Source organism: Oryx dammah, unplaced genomic scaffold, assembly GCF_014754425.2.
Source record: "Oryx dammah isolate SB20612 unplaced genomic scaffold, SCBI_Odam_1.1 HiC_scaffold_21, whole genome shotgun sequence".
Classification (NCBI taxonomy): Eukaryota; Metazoa; Chordata; class Mammalia; order Artiodactyla; family Bovidae; genus Oryx; species Oryx dammah.
In genome coordinates this window covers 42,900,369-42,918,083 of record NW_024070205.1, presented here as the reverse complement: position 1 = coordinate 42,918,083, position 17,715 = coordinate 42,900,369, and the positions used below count along the sequence as shown (strand labels likewise).

The following is a 17,715-nucleotide window of genomic DNA, read 5'->3' as shown; positions in this document are numbered from 1 at the left end:
GGAGACTCTAACAAACAATAGATGTCTTAGAAGTTAATGCAAGTATACATTAGTTTACCTCCTTTCAATATGCTAGTCTTATTAGATATAATTGTTTCTATCCTAGAATGAAGAAGGCAACCTTGTTTTCCTAGTTTGAAATAATTCCAGATTATTACAATACACAATTTGCCAGTGGTCAAAATTAAGAGTTATTAAAAGTAAAAGGCTGCCATTCAAAATCCCAGTGACACAAACCTCTGTTAGTATCAAACCACATGTAGCCTGTGGCTGGCTGGAAAGACAACAGACATCAGTCTTACTAGAGAATCTAGGCTCATTCCCTTTTCCATAAACAACCTGTAGATACAATTTGCCATTAGTACAGAGTATCTATTGATAGGGCCATGTGGTAGTACTGCTCCTAAAAGGTCAGTTCATGTCTAGACAACAGTAGCCTGGTATCCAGATTGTAAATTTTTATATTCTAGAGACTTCATGTTGCCTTTAATTTTCAGTGTCAACTTTAGTGTTTGGAACATAGCATGTGCTTACTAAACATGTATTAGATGGTTGACAACCCAGTAATGTCAGGGGAGGAAATCATTTATTAATTGGGGAGGAATTTGAGGTTCTCAAATACTTCATACAAAGCTGAAGGAATACTGAGGTATAACAATCTAATTGGGTTTTCAGAAGCTCTCTATGTATAGAGGATTCTGTTCTTCCCTTGATAATTCCCAAGGCTTGGAAGAGAAAAGACAATCATCAATTGCTGCATGATTGCCTTGGAAGATGAGAAAGCTAGGTTTCTCTCTCCTTGCTTCCCTTTTCCTTTCTGCAACTACCCCAATTCCCTGCCTCCCAAAGCTACATGTAAGGCCTAGTCAGACCTGTGACAATTTGCTGACGAGACCACAGAGACTGCATCACCAATCACGTAGTCCTCTATGTTAGAGAGTACTATGAACATATATCTGTTTCAATTCACTAATTGGCCCTAAATACTGTATATTAAACACTTTACCACTAGTGTAAAATAACATTTGCATTACTTGGGGGACAAACACTTTACTGCAGATGGCATATTTCCCTAAGGCTTGCATAGCATCTAATTTTTCTTAGTATTATTTCATGATGTTTGTCTTGAGTGCAAGAAGTTTGTTTTCTTAAAGATAAATTGCCTTAAGCTACAAATATTCCCACTCTATTTTATTTTTTATTATTATAGACTACAGCTATGCTGAACTTACTCAAGAATCAAAATCTATAGATAAAAACATCTTAAGAGATCATCTTCTTCCATTCTAGGCAGGTTTCTAACAAACAATTTTAGAAAGTTGGTTATTTAGCTGTTTTTAATGTTAATTGGACAAGACTTCATATTATCCCTTGTCAGTCTATTCCCAGTGTTTCATCATCTTTGCTGTGTCTAATCAAAGTTTCTCCTGTTTCAAATTAAGCCCATTCTCTCTTGTTTTACTCTTTAAAAAGATTTGGGACAAGCAAATAGCACTCTGAGTTGTGATCAGTAATTGAGTTTAAGCTCAAAAATCCAAAGAATAGCAGCAACGTCCCAAGTGAACCTGAGAAACTTTTCCTGATGCATTAAAATGGCCCACTCCTCAAATTTCTCCCAAATAAGGAGGCCTAGCAAGCCAGGAAACCTTTGGTCTGAGGTTAGCTGATAAACTGAGTCCAAATTCAACTTATTCAACACAGATTCAGAACATGGGTAACTGAACACATGAAGCACTTCTACACTAGCATAGGTAGTTTCCTATTTTTTTACACTGTACTAATCAAGATCTTTCAGTAACTGCACTATTCAGTTAACTTCTTTGACATGAAGTCTTAAAATGCCAAATTCAGCCATTCGGCAAGACAATCCTAAAGTAAACTACAAATACAACTATGCCTGGCCAAAACATATATTCCAAATAACTTTGCATACTTAAAATCCAAACTGTGAACAGATTATCTTCCCATATCATTTTAACAGTCAAAATGAACAGAAAATACTATAAATGATTAACTGTACAGGTGGCCCAGATGGTAAAGAATCTGCCTGCAAAGCAGGAGACAGGGTTCAATCACTAGGTCAGCAAGATTGCCTAGAGAAGGAACTAGCAACCCACTCCAGTATTCTTGCCTGAAGAATTCCATGGATAGAGGAGCCTGGCAGGCTAGATCACAAAGAGTGATCACGGGATCACAGAGAGTCGGACACAACTGAATGACTTTCATTTTCACTAAGGAAAGCAAACACTGATTCAGATTTTTAATCTATATATAAACATCACAACTAGGATTGAATTTTGGATTAGTTTGAACAAAACATATCAAGTGGCCATCATATGGTAGATGCTTCATATATATTTTCTCTAATCTCTTTAATCTTCAGAAGTATCAATGTAAACTAGATCTTCAAAAAGTTAAATAAATTGCCCGAGATTATTCAGCAGGTGAGAGAACTAGAATCAGTTGTATTCTAAATGCAATACTCTATAGGGTCAAGCTGCCACCTCATAAAGGTCAAAGGTTTAATCTAAGACCAGAACCCCTACTCAACGGAGGAGAAAAATGTTTCAAGAAGTTGCTCCTGCTGGTGCAGTTCTCTATTGACAAGCTAAAATTGAGCCAGGGCCTCGGATTCTATAGGTGTATAGTACAGAAAGGTAAAGAAACATTTTTCGAACAGAATATGGGAAGTTTCCAAAGTCTGGTGTCCATCTACCTGCTGTATTGGACTTCTCTTCTAAGAAACTCAGCTATAACTATGACTCAGTTGGTGCAGTAGCACAGGATAGGACTTCCAGATCACACTAATGATTAAAATGTGAATATCTTTATTTTTTTAAATTTAATTTAATTGGGGGCTAATTACTTTACAATATTGTATTGGTTTTGCCATACATCAACATGAATCTGCCATGGGTATACACGTGTTCCCAATCCTGAACTCCCCTCCCACTTCCCTCCCCATACCATCCTTCTGGGTCATCCCAGTGCACCAGCCCCAAGCATTTTGTAACCTGCATCGAACCTAGACCAGTGATTCGTCTCTTATATGATATTATACATGTTTCAATGCCATTCTCCCAAAAATGTGAATATCTTTAAATGGTCTCAGTTTAACAACTTTGATATTTTTGAATAACGTTTTAGAGTTTTAAGTTTTCCAAAGTATGAAATGAAACAATCTAAAATTGCTTGGCAGCATATCAAACACACTTATAAGTCTGATGTAGAGAGATTAGGTAAACCTTCAGATTACTTGTTCAAATTTGTTTTATACTAACTCACGTGATCAGATAGCATTTTAGGGAACTATATATATATCGGTAGCTGATATATCACCAGTTTCATTTCACTGATTCTTCTCAGATGTCCTCTTATTCACAAGAGTTTTTATGAATGTAATAATCTAAAATAATTTTCTTTGTGAGTTTACATTTTAACTCTGACCAAAATTTGCAAGTCCTTGCAGGATCAACAAAGTAAAATGAAGACTGAAAATGTTCATCAGATTTCAAAACATGAAGGTCCAGATGACTTTCATAAGCACCATTTCAATGGAGTAATGGATGCAGAGGAAGAACTGGTAGAAAAGAGAAAGGAGAAGGTAGGAAAGATGGGGAAATGAAAAAATAGAGGAAGTAATATTTAGAGATTTTTTCAAAATGTGGATTCTAGAGAGAAAGAGAGAGCTAGGACAGGAGATGCAGGGTGGGGAAAACTCCTACTTAAGATCAGAGAATTGAGCCCAGAGCTTAGAAATACTGGGAATGAAAACTTTATTTTATAAGAAACATATTCATATTTTACAATAAATATTTTTATAAGACTAAGCTGGTCTTTTGGAACTATCACTAACTTACATTCTTAGCCAAACCTACCTAATACAAACATCTAAATGTATTTTTACTTTCCATCAATTCTTCTCAAAATAAGGTAATTTTAAAAGTATGATAAAGGCGATTCATAACAGACTGACATCTCTCTTCTTTTTGCTTAAGGTAAGATAATCAGATATAGAATTTTAGGAAGTTTCTTACTGTTACACTATATACTTTATATACAACAATGACATTAGTGATCTCCTAGAAAATAGTACAAGAACCATGAAACTGTTCATAAACCCTGTGACCAGTGGCTTATGTGCTAAAACATCTTGGTTAAACAATGGTTAAATACATAAAGCTTCCTTATTTTAATTTATATATCAAAGCTAAAATGTCAATGTACTGATTTAGTTTTAAACCAGTAAAGATATACTGGTCAAATCCAAAAATCAGGTGATACCATATAAACATGAAATTTCTGAACTAAAATGTAGGAGACTGACCAGAAAGTACCTGTTGATTATCTGATTTTGTAATGAAATCACTAGCAGAAATGCCAACCTAGAGGATTTCAAGGGCCTTATTATTATTCTTTATAAACTTCTATTCTGATCCTTTTAAGGGGCTTCCTTGGTAGCTCAGCTGATAGAATCCACCAGCAATGCAGGAGATCCCAGTTTGATTCCTGGGTTGGGAAGATCTGCTGGAGAAGGGATAGGCTACCCACTTTGGTATTCTTGGACTTCCCTGGTGGCTCAGCTGATACTTTTGAAACACTTAAGTTAAAAATGACTGAGTAGGTTATATACAAGAAATTTTTTACAGGGTCAGCCAAAATAAATAGTGTAAATAGAGTCCAAAGAAGGAACGAGATTGCCCATGTGTGTATGTCACAAGCAAAAAAAATATTCAAAGAAAGGTAGCATCTAGCACATCCCAGGTACAAAGGTCAAGTCCAGGTGGAAGGGCAGCACAAAGTCGAAGAAGTCTCAAAGTGAGCAAGTTTCCAATGCAGGACTCAGATTATCCCTCTGATCAAATTCTTAACGGTCACATATACTTTTAAAATTTCTAAAGTCAGGAAAAACATTAAAATTGGGGGTGTTTCATCATTCCAAACTGTTCTAACAGTTAGAATCAGACATGGCACAACGAACTGGTTCCAAATTGGGAAAGGAGTATAGCTGTATATTGTCATCTTGCTTATTGAACTTATATGCAAAGTACACCATGCGAAATGCCAGACTGGATAAAGCACAAGCTGGAATCAAGGTTGCAGGGAGAAATATCAATAACCTCAGATATGCAGATGACACCACCTTTATGGCAGAACGTAAAGAGGAACTAAAGAGCCTCTTGATGAAAGTGAAAGAGAAGAGTGAAAAAGCTGGCTTAAAATTCAACTTTCAAAAAACTAAGATCATGTCCTCCAGTCCCATCACTTCATGGCAAACAGATGGGGAAACAATGGAAATAGTGACAGATTTTATTTTTCTGGGTTCCAAAATCACTGCAGATGGTGACTGAAGCCACGAAATTAAAAGATTCTTGCTCCTTGGGAAAAAAGCTATGACAAACCTAGACAGCATATTAAAAAGCAGAGACATTACCGACAAAGGTTTGTATAGTCAAAGCTATGATTTTTCCAGTAGTCATGTATGGATATAAGAGTTGGGACCATAAAGAAAGCTGAGCACCAAAGAATTGACACTTTTGAACCGTGGTGTTGGAGAAGACTCTTGAGAGTCCCTTGGACCAAGGAGATCAAACCAGTCCATCCTAAAGGAAGTCAGTCCTGAATATTCATTGGAAGGACTGATGCTGAAGCTCCAATACTTTGGCCACCTGATGCAAAGAACTGACTCATTGGAAAAGACCCCAATGCTGGGAAACACTGAAGGCAGGAGGAGAAAGGAACAACAGAGGATGAGATGGTTGGATGGCATCACCAACTGGATGGACATGAGTTTGAGCAAGCTCTGGGAGTTGGTGATTGACAGGGAAGCCTGGCGTGCTGCAGTCCATGGGGTCACAAAGAGTCAGACATGACTGAGAAACTGAAGTGAACTAACATCATTCCAAAACAACTTGTAAAACAAGTCAATGTATACAACAAAATTTATCAAAGACTTAAAAAATAGTTATGAGATTCTATTTTATTAAAAAAATTTAATGACCAAACTGTAAAGTTGATGGTGCTGAGTTTTGGCAAGACTGTCATCAACCCCCCTGCTTCTCTGCAATAATTTTTCTGAAAAACAAGTGATTCTGAGATGACATGCAGACCAAATATAAAACTTTGAATATGTATAAAATCTCTTTAAGTAAGCAACCCCTGCTCAAAAGTAGAAAGCCAAAGGTTTTAATAATGTTTAAACAATGAATTTAATGTGCAGAAGACCTAAATAGACATTTCTCTAAAGAAGACAAACAGATAGCCAATGGGCAAATGAAAAGATCCTCAACATCACTAATTATCAGAGAAATGCAAATCAAAACTACAATGAAGCACCACCTCACCCCAGTCAGAATACTATCATTAAAAAAAATCTACAAATAACAAACGCTGGAGAGGGTGTGGAGAAAAGGGAATTCTCCTACACTGTTAGTGGGAATGTAAATTGGTGTAGTCACTATGGAGAACAGTATGAAGGTTTCTCAAAAAAGTAAAAATTGAGCTGCCGTATGATCCAGCTATTCCACACCTGGGCATATATCTGGACAAAACTATTATTCAAAAGGATACATGCACCCCATATTCATAACAGCACTATTTACAATAGCCAAGACATGGAAATAACCTATCCATCCATTGATAGATGAATGGATAAAGATGTGGTACAAATATACACTGAAATACTGCTGCTACTGCTGCTGGGTTGTTCAGTTGTGTCTGATTCTTTGTGACACTATGGACTGTAGCTTGCTAGGCTCCTCTGTTCATGGGGATTCTTCAGGCAAGAATACTGGAGTGGGTTGCCATGCCCTCCTCCAGGGGATCTTCTGACCCAGGGATTGAACCCGCATCTCTTATATCTCCTGCACTGGAAGGTGGGTTCTTTACCACTAGCACCACCTGGGAAGCCCCCAAAGGAATACTACTCAACCATAAAAAATAAAATGTAATAAATAAAGCTATTTGCAGCAACATGGATGGACTGAGATAATCACACTAAGTGAAGTGAGTAAAAAACAGAGAGACAAATATCATGACATAACTTATTTGTGGAATCTAAACTATGACACAAATCAACGTATCTACAAAACAGTAATAGACTCACAGACATAGAGAACAGACTTGTGGTTGTCAAAGGGTAGAGGGGCGGGAGAGGGATAAAGTGGGAGTTTGGGGTTAGCAGATGCAAACTAGTATACATCGAATGGATAAACAACAAGGTCCTACTATATAGCACAGGGAACTATATTCAGTATCTTATGATAAAACATAATGGAAAAGAATATAAAAAAGAATGCATGTATATATATCACTTTGCTGTACAGTAGAAATTAATGCAACACTGTAAATCAACCATATTGAAATTAAAAAGTGAATTTAGTATCACTTCATTTTCTGAGCTTTACCAAAATACAAACTTGTGCTAGCTGTACCCTGAATGCAAAGTTCTAAACAGGTGTACAATGGCTCTTTCATTCCATAAAATAAATACTATTATAATTTTGGTAGGAAGAAAAATTACTTACCGCTATAATATCTAATGTATTATCACAGACTTTTCGGATTTCATTATTTTTATCATGCATCAGATCTATGAGATATGCTGGAGCCTCTATATAAAAAGTGGTTAAAGATACAAACTGATATTGAGGTTGTTCAATCATGTTAGAGAATTCTGCATTTCTCCAAATTCAAATGTTAATCTGAAATCTAACTTTAAATTTTAAAATACAATCATTAATACAAGGTGACCAAAAAATCTAATGTTTCATTTATTTGAAAAACAGGGATGATAAAGGAAAAAAATGAGATAAAAATGGGCAAGAAAATGAGCCAGTAAATCTTAAAATGTATAAGGTCATACTTTTGAAAACATGAAAATTATGAAAGTAACTAAAGAAGAAGCTCTAGAGCTGCAAGACTGTAAAACTTTCTTGATTGATTTGACCCTCCTAAAAGGTAAGAAAAATTAATTTCAAACAGAAACTCACATACAAAGTATTTCACACAATAAAGGAAAAGAATCACTGCCAATCAAGTCAAGAACAACAAAAAATCACATATATGGATATGGTTATTATAAGGAAGAGAGAACATAAGATAATTTCATATAATTTCATAGTATTTTAAAAAAAGAAAAGAATTTAAGAAAATAATACACACACACACACACATATATGAAAGAATAATAGGAATCAGAATTAGAAAACTCAGAGAAGTAATTCAGGAAATAACTAAAAATCATTTCAGATATATTAAAACTAAGTTTATAGTAATACAAGAATAAATAAAAGCAACAGATAAACTCTAAGTTAAATAGAAGGCAAAAAAGAAGAAAATTTGTAAAATTTAAAAAGATGAAAAAGATTAGAAAATGACAGATATTAAAGGTAGGCAAAGAGGATCCGACATAATAGGAATTCTAAAGACAATCATGAACAAAACAAATACTATAAACTACAACTCAAGAAAACTTTCCTAAAATTAGAATAGAGACAAAGTACAAACACTATATTTGCATACTTAGAAAAACCAAGCAAGGGTGATGAATACCAACTCAAATTCTAATAAAACTATAGTGGCTTAAAAAACAAAACAAAACCCAGAAACATGCTTTGGTTTTCCTGGCAGAAAGATCAAGTCACTTATAAGGGAAAGTAAAGTAAACTGTCATTAGACTTTTTGAAAGATAATTAGTAGACTATAGACTTCTCATTGGCAGCAATTAAAGGTAGAAAAATACCTTCAAACTGATGAGGGAAATAATGGGCAATCTAGAAATTTCATATTCTGCCAAATTATATTTAAAGAGGACAAACTAGTTATTTTCAGATACAGATGCATTCTATTACTATAGATGTTCACTAAGCAGTATAAGAAAATGTAATCAATTAAGGAAGAAAATCAATGTAGAGAAACAGAGGAACTGAATTCAGGAAAAAATAGTAAATGATGAAATAAATGCATTAACATACCATGCATGTGTGCTAAGTAGCTTCAGTCGTGTTCCACTCTTTGCAACCCTATGAACTGTAGCCTGCCAGGATTCTCTGTCCATGTGATTCTCCAGGCAAGAATACTGGAGTGGGTTTAACATACCATAAATCCTAAATAAACACTGGCTTTTACAAAGCAATAATCTCAATAATTAATTTTGAAATGTTATAAAAAGAAATCGAATGTATAAACAATAGTATAGGAAAAGGGAAGGATAAATAAAGGAAACTCAAATCCAGACAGAAGCCTCAATGAATCTAGAAGAGGCAGTAGAGAAAGTTAGAATTCCCAATACCTAGAAATGCATCTTTTCTGAATATGCAAAGTGTCATTACGTATGATGAACACCGAAAGGATACGTGTTTCCTTGATTATGACATCTCTTGTGGCTTGATGGAAAACCATTTGGTAGAAGACATAAATTATCTGACAAACAAATTCATCATCTTCTTGTTGAGCTAAAAGGCAACAGAAAGCTTCAAATAAAAATACTAAGTTATATACAAAACTGAAAAACATTGAGGGGAAAAAGTGGGGAACGAGAAAAACCAAAGGTAACAAGGAGACAGGTAAAGGACAGTTAGTTTAAATTATTTATAATATATGGCTGCCATACATCATCTATGTCTTAAATGTTTTTCTCTAAATTACATGATGATCAGTCAAAATTTTCATAATTATATATTTTCAGAAGTTATTATTAAGTTTGGTTGTTGTTAAACTAAATAGGTTATGACTTTGAAAAATAAAAATAAAAAATAAGATTTTAAAGAGAGAAATTATATCATCTCTGAGTCCAAACCAACTATTTGAGACTGTTCATCTCAAAAGGCTGTATCTAGGAAGAACTGAGAAACGAGATAGGTTTAAGAGAATAGTAACAGTGCTTTAATAGTAATTTTTGCTATATCGATACCAAGTATAAAGAAATTCATTAAATTAACCTCTAAGTCTCTAATGTGAAATGGCAAAACTTACCACCACTTATGGGGAGGTTTTTTTGGTCCTTCATAAAAATTCTTCAGATAATTTTAATTTGTAAAATAAATCTTGTTCTATTTTGTCTCTATAATGTTACCCTCACAGGACAAAAATGGTTCTTAAAAAAAAAAAAAATCACACCCTCTAAATCCTAAGTTTCTGGTAGAAATTAGATTATTATAAACAGGTTTTTTCTTCATTGAATAATATTAACAAAATTAAACTTCAATTATTGGCATGAAGCAATAAAGTAACTTTAGCTGCACTCTAATTATTCTAGTAAAAAGAATGCTATGCATGCATACAAACTAAGAAATGTTTATTGTCAGAAGAAGATGACTTTAACAGAATATCAGATGACCACTGATTAATATTATGTAATGGCAAAGGCAAATACTTATAGAAATACAATGTTTAGGTACTGGTTATGAAATTTGATTTACTAATAGTTTGACATCAACTCTTGGCAACAGTTCAGTGATATCTGTTAGACAAATATTTACAGGTCAACAGAGCATCTAACTAGTTGGGTGAAATAAACTGTGATTCCTTCAAAGTCCAGCCATTCCAAATAATTTTCCTCACTAATTTACCAAAGTACCACTCAGACTATTTGGGTTAAAATTTTATTAATTACTCTGTTGGCATACAATGTTCCCTCACTTAACCCCAAGGGTTTTAATTTTGAAAATCCATTTATTTCCAAAAAATAATAGTATACAGCCTCTGCCTGTGATAACATGTCAGAGAACATCAAAACATGGTAAAACACTGAGCTGGCTCTGTTATCTTATCTCTCAGTAATAATCAATGTGAGACAGCAATTTAAGGACCCAGGTCATTTTGTTTCAACCCTCTCCAGCTCACTACAAAATCCTCATTCTCATTATAACAACTACATTGTCTTTAGTTTCACCTCCCAATTACCTAGCCCTTCAATTACTTCTAACATGAAAACCCCTGGCTGTGAGAAGGGTGTACCAAAGCAAATCTATATATATTACTTGTAGAAATACTTCAAATATGGAGGTACTATCTCTAGATGATCATTAAAAACAATTATGTAAAAGACTTTACAAATCAGACTTTCCAAGATTAGAAGAGAAAACTGGGCAAAAGAATAAATAGGCACCTCACTTTATCTGCCGTATCTAACAGCCAATAAACACAAACAGGTACTAATTTCATTAACTATTGTTAGTCCCTCAGTCATGTCTGACTGTTTGTGACCCCATGGACAGTGTAGCCCACCAGGCTCCTCTGTCCATGGAATTCTCCAGGCAAGAATACTGGAGTGGGTTGCCATTTCCTTCTCCACATTAATTATTAGGAAGTACAAATTAATATCACAATGCAGTACCACTACGGAGGCTACAATTAAAGAGGTTCTGGATGCTGAAATATGTTGGTGATGTAGAATAACTGGAACTTTTGTACATTGCTAGAGGGACTGAAAATTGGCACAACTACTTTGGAAAACAGACTGGCATTATTTTTAGTCAAATACATGCACACTCTCTTCTACTCCTAAGTGTGTGTCTAATAGAAATGAGTAAATATGTTCACTAAATGAAACATTTAAGAATGTTTATAGGAGCATTACTTATAAAAGCCCCTTTCTCTTAAAAAACAAACAGAAAACCCACCCTACTATGAACCAATAGTTAGAAAGGAAAAATAGTAGTATATTTATTTACAAAGCAATAAATGGAAACACTTCAGTACACAACAAAGATGAATCTCACAGTTATAATACAGGGCAAAATAAACTAGATTCTCTTTCTAAAAGGTTGAAAACTAAGCAAAATTCATCTATGGGTGATAAGAGGAAAAACAGTACCCCTCTGGAGAAGGTGGCATTGACTGGGACGTGGCAGAAGAGGAATTTCTAGGGTGCTGGTAATAATTCATTTACTTATACAAGTGGGAATAACATGAGAACTCTCATTTTAAAAATTCACTGTTTTACATATACCTGTAACTTGTGTTTTTCTTTATGTACACTTCAAAAAAAGACTATTAAAATAATATAAAATACTTATATATCTGGTACAAGAAAGACTGAAATTAGATAGTCTTTTTAAGCTTTCCATATTAGCATATTTAACTTCTGTACTAATTAGCTACTTTTAATGTAAATCTGCTATGGGCCAAAGGGCATTCCTCCAAAATTCGTATGTTGAAGCCCTAAACCCAAATGTGACTATATTCAGAGACAGGGCTAGAAGGAAGTAGTTAGGGTTAAATGAGGTCATAAAGCTGGGGTCTTAATCCTATAAGATTAGTAACCTTGTAAGAAGGGATACCAGAGCACTTGTGTATGCTTGTGCTTTCTCTTGCTCTCTCTCTCCACCCAACTCCCCCCACCACATGAGGAAGTTAGGATATAACAAGGTGGCCTTGTGCAAGCCAAGAAGAAAGACCTCACCAGGAATCAAATTGGCTGGCACCTCAATAGGACTTCCCAACCTCCAGAAATATGAGAAAATGTATTTCGGTTATTTAAGCTACCCAGTCTGTGATATTTCATTATGGCAGTCCGAGCAGACTAATAAAACAAGGTCCTAGAGAACCTGGCCCTAATAAAATATATTTAGAGTCAGACAAATTTTGTATGCAGTGGAAAATGATGAACCTGGGTCCTTAAGAGCAAAATAAAGGTAAGGGGAAGACTATCTAGAACTCCTAGCCTATACTGTAATCCTAGCCAATGTGGCTAACTAAATTTATTTAAATTTTATTTAAAATCCAGGTTCTCAGTCCCAACAGCCAAATTTCAAGTATTCAATAGCCACATGTATTGGACAGTGCAGATAGAGAACATTTTCTTCATTGCAGAAAGTTTAGAGGACAACACTATATATGGATCCAGGAGGGAATATGATGATTAGAATTAGCTTCCTAAAAAACCTTTCTGATTAGAAATCAAGTTATTATAAAAAAGGGTTTGTGCAAGAAAAGAGATATAATTCAACCAAGACAAAGCTCAACAGAAAGAATAAATGGCAGAATATTTAGCTGTTCAAGGTTGATAAGCGCAGGGTAGTTATCTATAAAATTGGTTCTCAATCACTTTATAGGAACATTCTTAACCTTGCAACCTAAAGCTATTTGGTATTATGCTATCTAATTCTCATAAAATGTATATTTAATTCATTTTGCTAACTATATAATTTAAGTGGCTATAAGATGAGCAATGCAACAAGATAATATATTATCACTGCAGATAATGGGTTTATATATTAGCATAAAAATAAGATAAATTATAATTTACCATTTAGCAACTCAATGAGTGCAGGGATTATCCCAGATTTGGCTAGCAACGCAGCACAAGAGTCATCCATAGATACAGTTCCAATCATTATAACTACTTCTAAAACAAGGTCATCTTCTGCAGCACCTAGTGAAGTGAACATCACAGAAAGTTTTCATTGAAATGTCCTGATACAAATCCTTTTATATTTCCAAGATTCTAATTCACAGAAAAGATATTGAAAGCTATTAAATCAGTTCCTATGAACCTTTAACATGTGTACAAATTTGTCCCTTTCCCAAAGTTCCATGTTCAGAGAATTCCACTCCACAATGACAGTTCATGGTTTCTGGAGCAGTAGAGAGGTGGTATTGTATTTTCAATAAGTCTTTGAAAATATAAATGAATGACAATGTAAACACAGAAAATAGAAGAGTCATTTCAATGCCTCAAAGAACTTTGTGTGTGCATGCAAACTCATGTAGAGCAGGATGGTTATTTGTTAATTTTAAAAAGGCTGGATAAAAAAATAGTAAGGCAGGATAGGAAAGGGAAACTAATATTAAGAAAACATTGTTAGGGAAAATAGTATATACATATAAGAGGAGAACTAGTGACTGCTTTTCTGGGAGAAAGAAATTAGAAGTAGGGCTAGAACTAGAGGCCTGGGAACGTAGTATAATAATGGTCACAAAATACTGCTCTAGCAGCTTTACCCACAAAAGAGAGAAATAATCATGCAGAAGTGAAATACTTAGCACAGACCTGGTTTTAGTTTATCCTTGAGGTACGGAACCAGCTTATACTCCTTAAGAACCAATTCCCAGTCTAAGTCTGGAATGGTCAAATTTGCAAGAGTTCCTAAACATTCAATCACAAACTCCTCCTCTTCATCATTAGAGATCTGAGCAGCAAGGTCCCCAACATAATCCTGAATAAAACAAAATTTAATATAAATTTAAAATATTTCTACAGAAGAACTAATCTAATAATTTAATGCATAGGAAGATAAGCATCAAATGTGATTCTCTTGTTTTAATTGTAGTTCTTCAATCACTCAATCGTGTCCGACTCTTTGCAACCCCATGGACTGCTAACTTGCTAAGGGAGTCTATGGTGAATTGGTTTAAGGCAAGAAAACTGGAGTGAGGTTGAAAGGGTTAGGGACAGGGATCATAAAACAAAAACAGTATTAACTTAGGTTGAAATCTCTAGGAGCTAAACTTCCAAGGAAGTTGATAACAAGAAGAACCAACTTGGGTCATGAATTAATATTTGACAAGTAAGGAAGAGTTATATTCCAAACATAACACTTTAAAACTTCAATTCCAGGCTATTTTAATAGACAGAAATCCAAAGACAACACTTACAATAAATAAATTTTTAGTTGGTCCATCATGCTGAGAAATGTTCCTAATCATTTTCATCAGCAATGGATCCTTGAACTTCAGAGCCCTCTTCATGAGCATCTTCAGTCCGTTTCCTGATAACAACAACAGAGAAATTCCCAAATAAAATTAAGGTTCATTTAAATTTAATGATCTTTAAAATTTTCAGCTCTAAGAAACCCAATTTACACACAGAAAATACATAAATTTTATAGAATCTATTAATTTTAATAAATGTATGCCTCTCTATAATTCATATATTATGTCAAGACAGAATATTTCCATTCACTGCAGAAAGTTCCCTTGTGCTTAGCTGATCTCCCCAACACAATTACTTTTCTTCTTTTCTCCTCCTCACATTCCTCTTTTTTGTATTTTCTTTTTAAACACAGATTTTTGCCTCTTCTAGAATATCACATAAATGGAAACACAGTATGTATATGAAATGTGTACCACAAATTTGTAAAATATAAATACTTTTTGATCCATAAAAATAGCATTTCTAGGAATTTATCCTAAGAATATAAAAATGGAAACATGAAAGATTCAGAGAAAGAAAAATTACTGTAGCATTGTCTGTAATAGAAAAAAAGTGGCACAAACTATCCAAACAGCAGATTAAACGATGGAAAATCCTTTAATGAGCTATTTTTTCAGCTACTGGCAACTACATTTTATAAAAGTATTTAATCACATGGAAAGATATTCAGATATTATTAACTTTAAAAAACAAGTCACCAAATATGAAGAATCCCATTTTAATTTACAATATGCAGAAGCATTGTACCAGTTTTATCTATGACTATCTCTGGATAGTGGAAATAGAATTTTTTATTTTTTCCTATTTGCTCATTTGTACTTTTTGATAACTTACATGTATACTTCTCAAATAAGTTAAAACTACTGAGCAAACTCTGAAATACCAAAATGCATGACAAATCATTTTACGAAGATACTACAGAAACAAATAGATAATACATTTGTACTGCAACATCTTACACTGTAACAGACTGCTTTACAAATAAAAAGTTTTGTTTCATCTAGAAAATATTTTTAAAAATCAAATTGCAATTAAGGGTAACTGACAAAACAGTTTATTAAATGTTACTGGAGAAGGCAATGGCACCCCACTCCAGTACTCTTGCCTGGAAAATCCCATGGATGAAGGAGCCTGGTAGGCTGCAGTCCATGGGGTTGCTAAGAGTCGGATACAACTGAGCAACTTCACTTTGACTTTTCACTTTCCTGCATTGGAGAAGGAAATGGCAACCCACTCCAGTGTTCTTGCCTGGAGAATCCCAGGTACGGGGGAGCCTGGTGGGCTGCTGTTTATGGGGTCGCACAGAGTCGGACACAACTGAAGCGACTTAGCAGCAGCAGCAGCAGAGAGTAAGTCTGCTCATGATGTAAGAATATTTATGAGTCTGATGTTTAAGGATTTGGGCTATAATTTTTTAAATTATAGAAAGATGTAATTCACATATTTACTATAATTCTTAATTCCTTATTATCTGTTTTCTATCATTTGCCATTGGCATATTATAGAGATTATCCATGAAGCTCAAAGGCACTAACCTTCACAGATAAGCTGTACATTCCTTTTGTTAGCAGCAAGATTAATGCAGAAAGAAATGAGTTCCAAGTCAATTCGTTCATCTGAACACTCAAAGAGCATCTTCATTAACTAGCAAGAAGCACAAGACATATTTCATTTAAAACACACCCGAACACATGAAAAACACAGGCAATGTTTAATCACAGTATGTTATCGTAGATTGTATGTTGGAAATAATACAATTACATTTTCAACACAGAGTAGGCTTTTACTACTGCATACCTTAGTGAACTATTAGATGCTCAGTATTAAATATAAGCTTTCAAGTACAGTGGAGAATGTAACAGAAACATCAGACAAAGACTTTCCTTTTAAGGATTTAAAATATCGTGGGGAAGTAGAACACTCTGAGCAAAGAAAACAGCTTGTGCAAAGGTTATAAGGCAGGAAAAAATGTCATTCTGAAAAATTAAAAGAAAGCAAACATGGTTGGAATGAGGGAAACAGAGATAAAAGAAGGTAAAATCCAGAAAATGTTTGAAGTACATGTTATGGATTTGGGGCTTTATCTTAAGGAAAATGGGAAGATGTTAAAGGCTTCCAAATAACAAAAGCGTCAGAATAAGATTTATGTTTCAAGAAAATCTGACCAGTGTAAAAAACAGATTGAAATAGTGTAAGAAAATGTGCTAAGACCATCTAAAGGGCTAGCAGAAAAGTCTAGGTACAGTGATGGCTGCTCGGATTAGTTAGAATAGTGGGGATAGAGATAAAAAGGACAGCTCAGAGATATATTTAGGAAAGACAATCAAACAGGATTTAATAACTGACTGGATGTTGGCATTAAGGGAGAAGAAGAAACAAAGATGACTCCCAGGTTTATACCCTGAACAACATGAACGATGGTGCCAATGCTTACCCAAAGACAGAAACTAGAATAGGAGAAAACCTCAAAGGGAAGACAGTAATTTTGGCTTTTGGATATGTTGAATTTAAGCTGCCTATGTGACAGTCTAGTGCAGATAGTCAATAAAAGTTATAAACACAATTTTAGAAGACATGTGTTCAGACTGAATGTATGATTTTAGGAATTGTCATTTACAGTTGGTAACTGAACCTGCAAGGTCTGACCCAATCATCCAGGAATGTATATAAAATAAGGAAAGAACTCTATTTAATAAGAGAAAGAAAGATGGGTCTGGGAAGCAACAGACAGAAAAAGAGGAAGGAAAGGATAGGCTACTTATGCCATTCAGCCATATCTACATTTGTCATGACAAAGAGGTCATTGCTATATAATAAAGGAAAAATGACAAATCTTATGCCATACTTTTGAGAAGCTAGTCTACTATTATTGGTAAATAGTAAATTAACAATGCATATTATATAAAGATATTTTTCTCTTAGTCAAACTGCTAACAATATATGGAAGTTAATCCTAAAATTTATAACCTAAGATTTTCCTAAGTTTTATCTCAAGGCAATACCTTTAAGATCAACATGTCTTTGTTGATGGGTTAGATCTTATTCTGTTAAATCTT

At 34.4% G+C, this 17,715-nt stretch overlaps 1 protein-coding gene across 4 annotated transcripts in view; it reads right to left on the bottom strand.

Annotated features, from left to right (window-relative positions):
- Positions 1-17,715, bottom strand: part of KIFAP3 (kinesin associated protein 3) — a 146,109-nt gene that overhangs the window by 44,896 nt on the left and 83,498 nt on the right. For all 4 annotated transcript variants that reach the window (XR_005724992.1, XM_040263540.1, XM_040263541.1 and 1 more), the window contains exons 12-17: positions 16,195-16,303; positions 14,602-14,714; positions 13,997-14,162; positions 13,253-13,378; positions 9,357-9,455; positions 7,527-7,612 (exon numbers count right to left, since the gene is read on the bottom strand). Coding sequence is in view for 3 of the 4 variants with exons in the window: in XM_040263540.1 (XP_040119474.1) it covers positions 7,527-7,612; positions 9,357-9,455; positions 13,253-13,378; positions 13,997-14,162; positions 14,602-14,714; positions 16,195-16,303 (699 nt within the window). In the remaining variant the exon portion in view is untranslated. The remainder of the gene's footprint in view (positions 1-7,526; positions 7,613-9,356; positions 9,456-13,252; positions 13,379-13,996; positions 14,163-14,601; positions 14,715-16,194; positions 16,304-17,715) is intronic.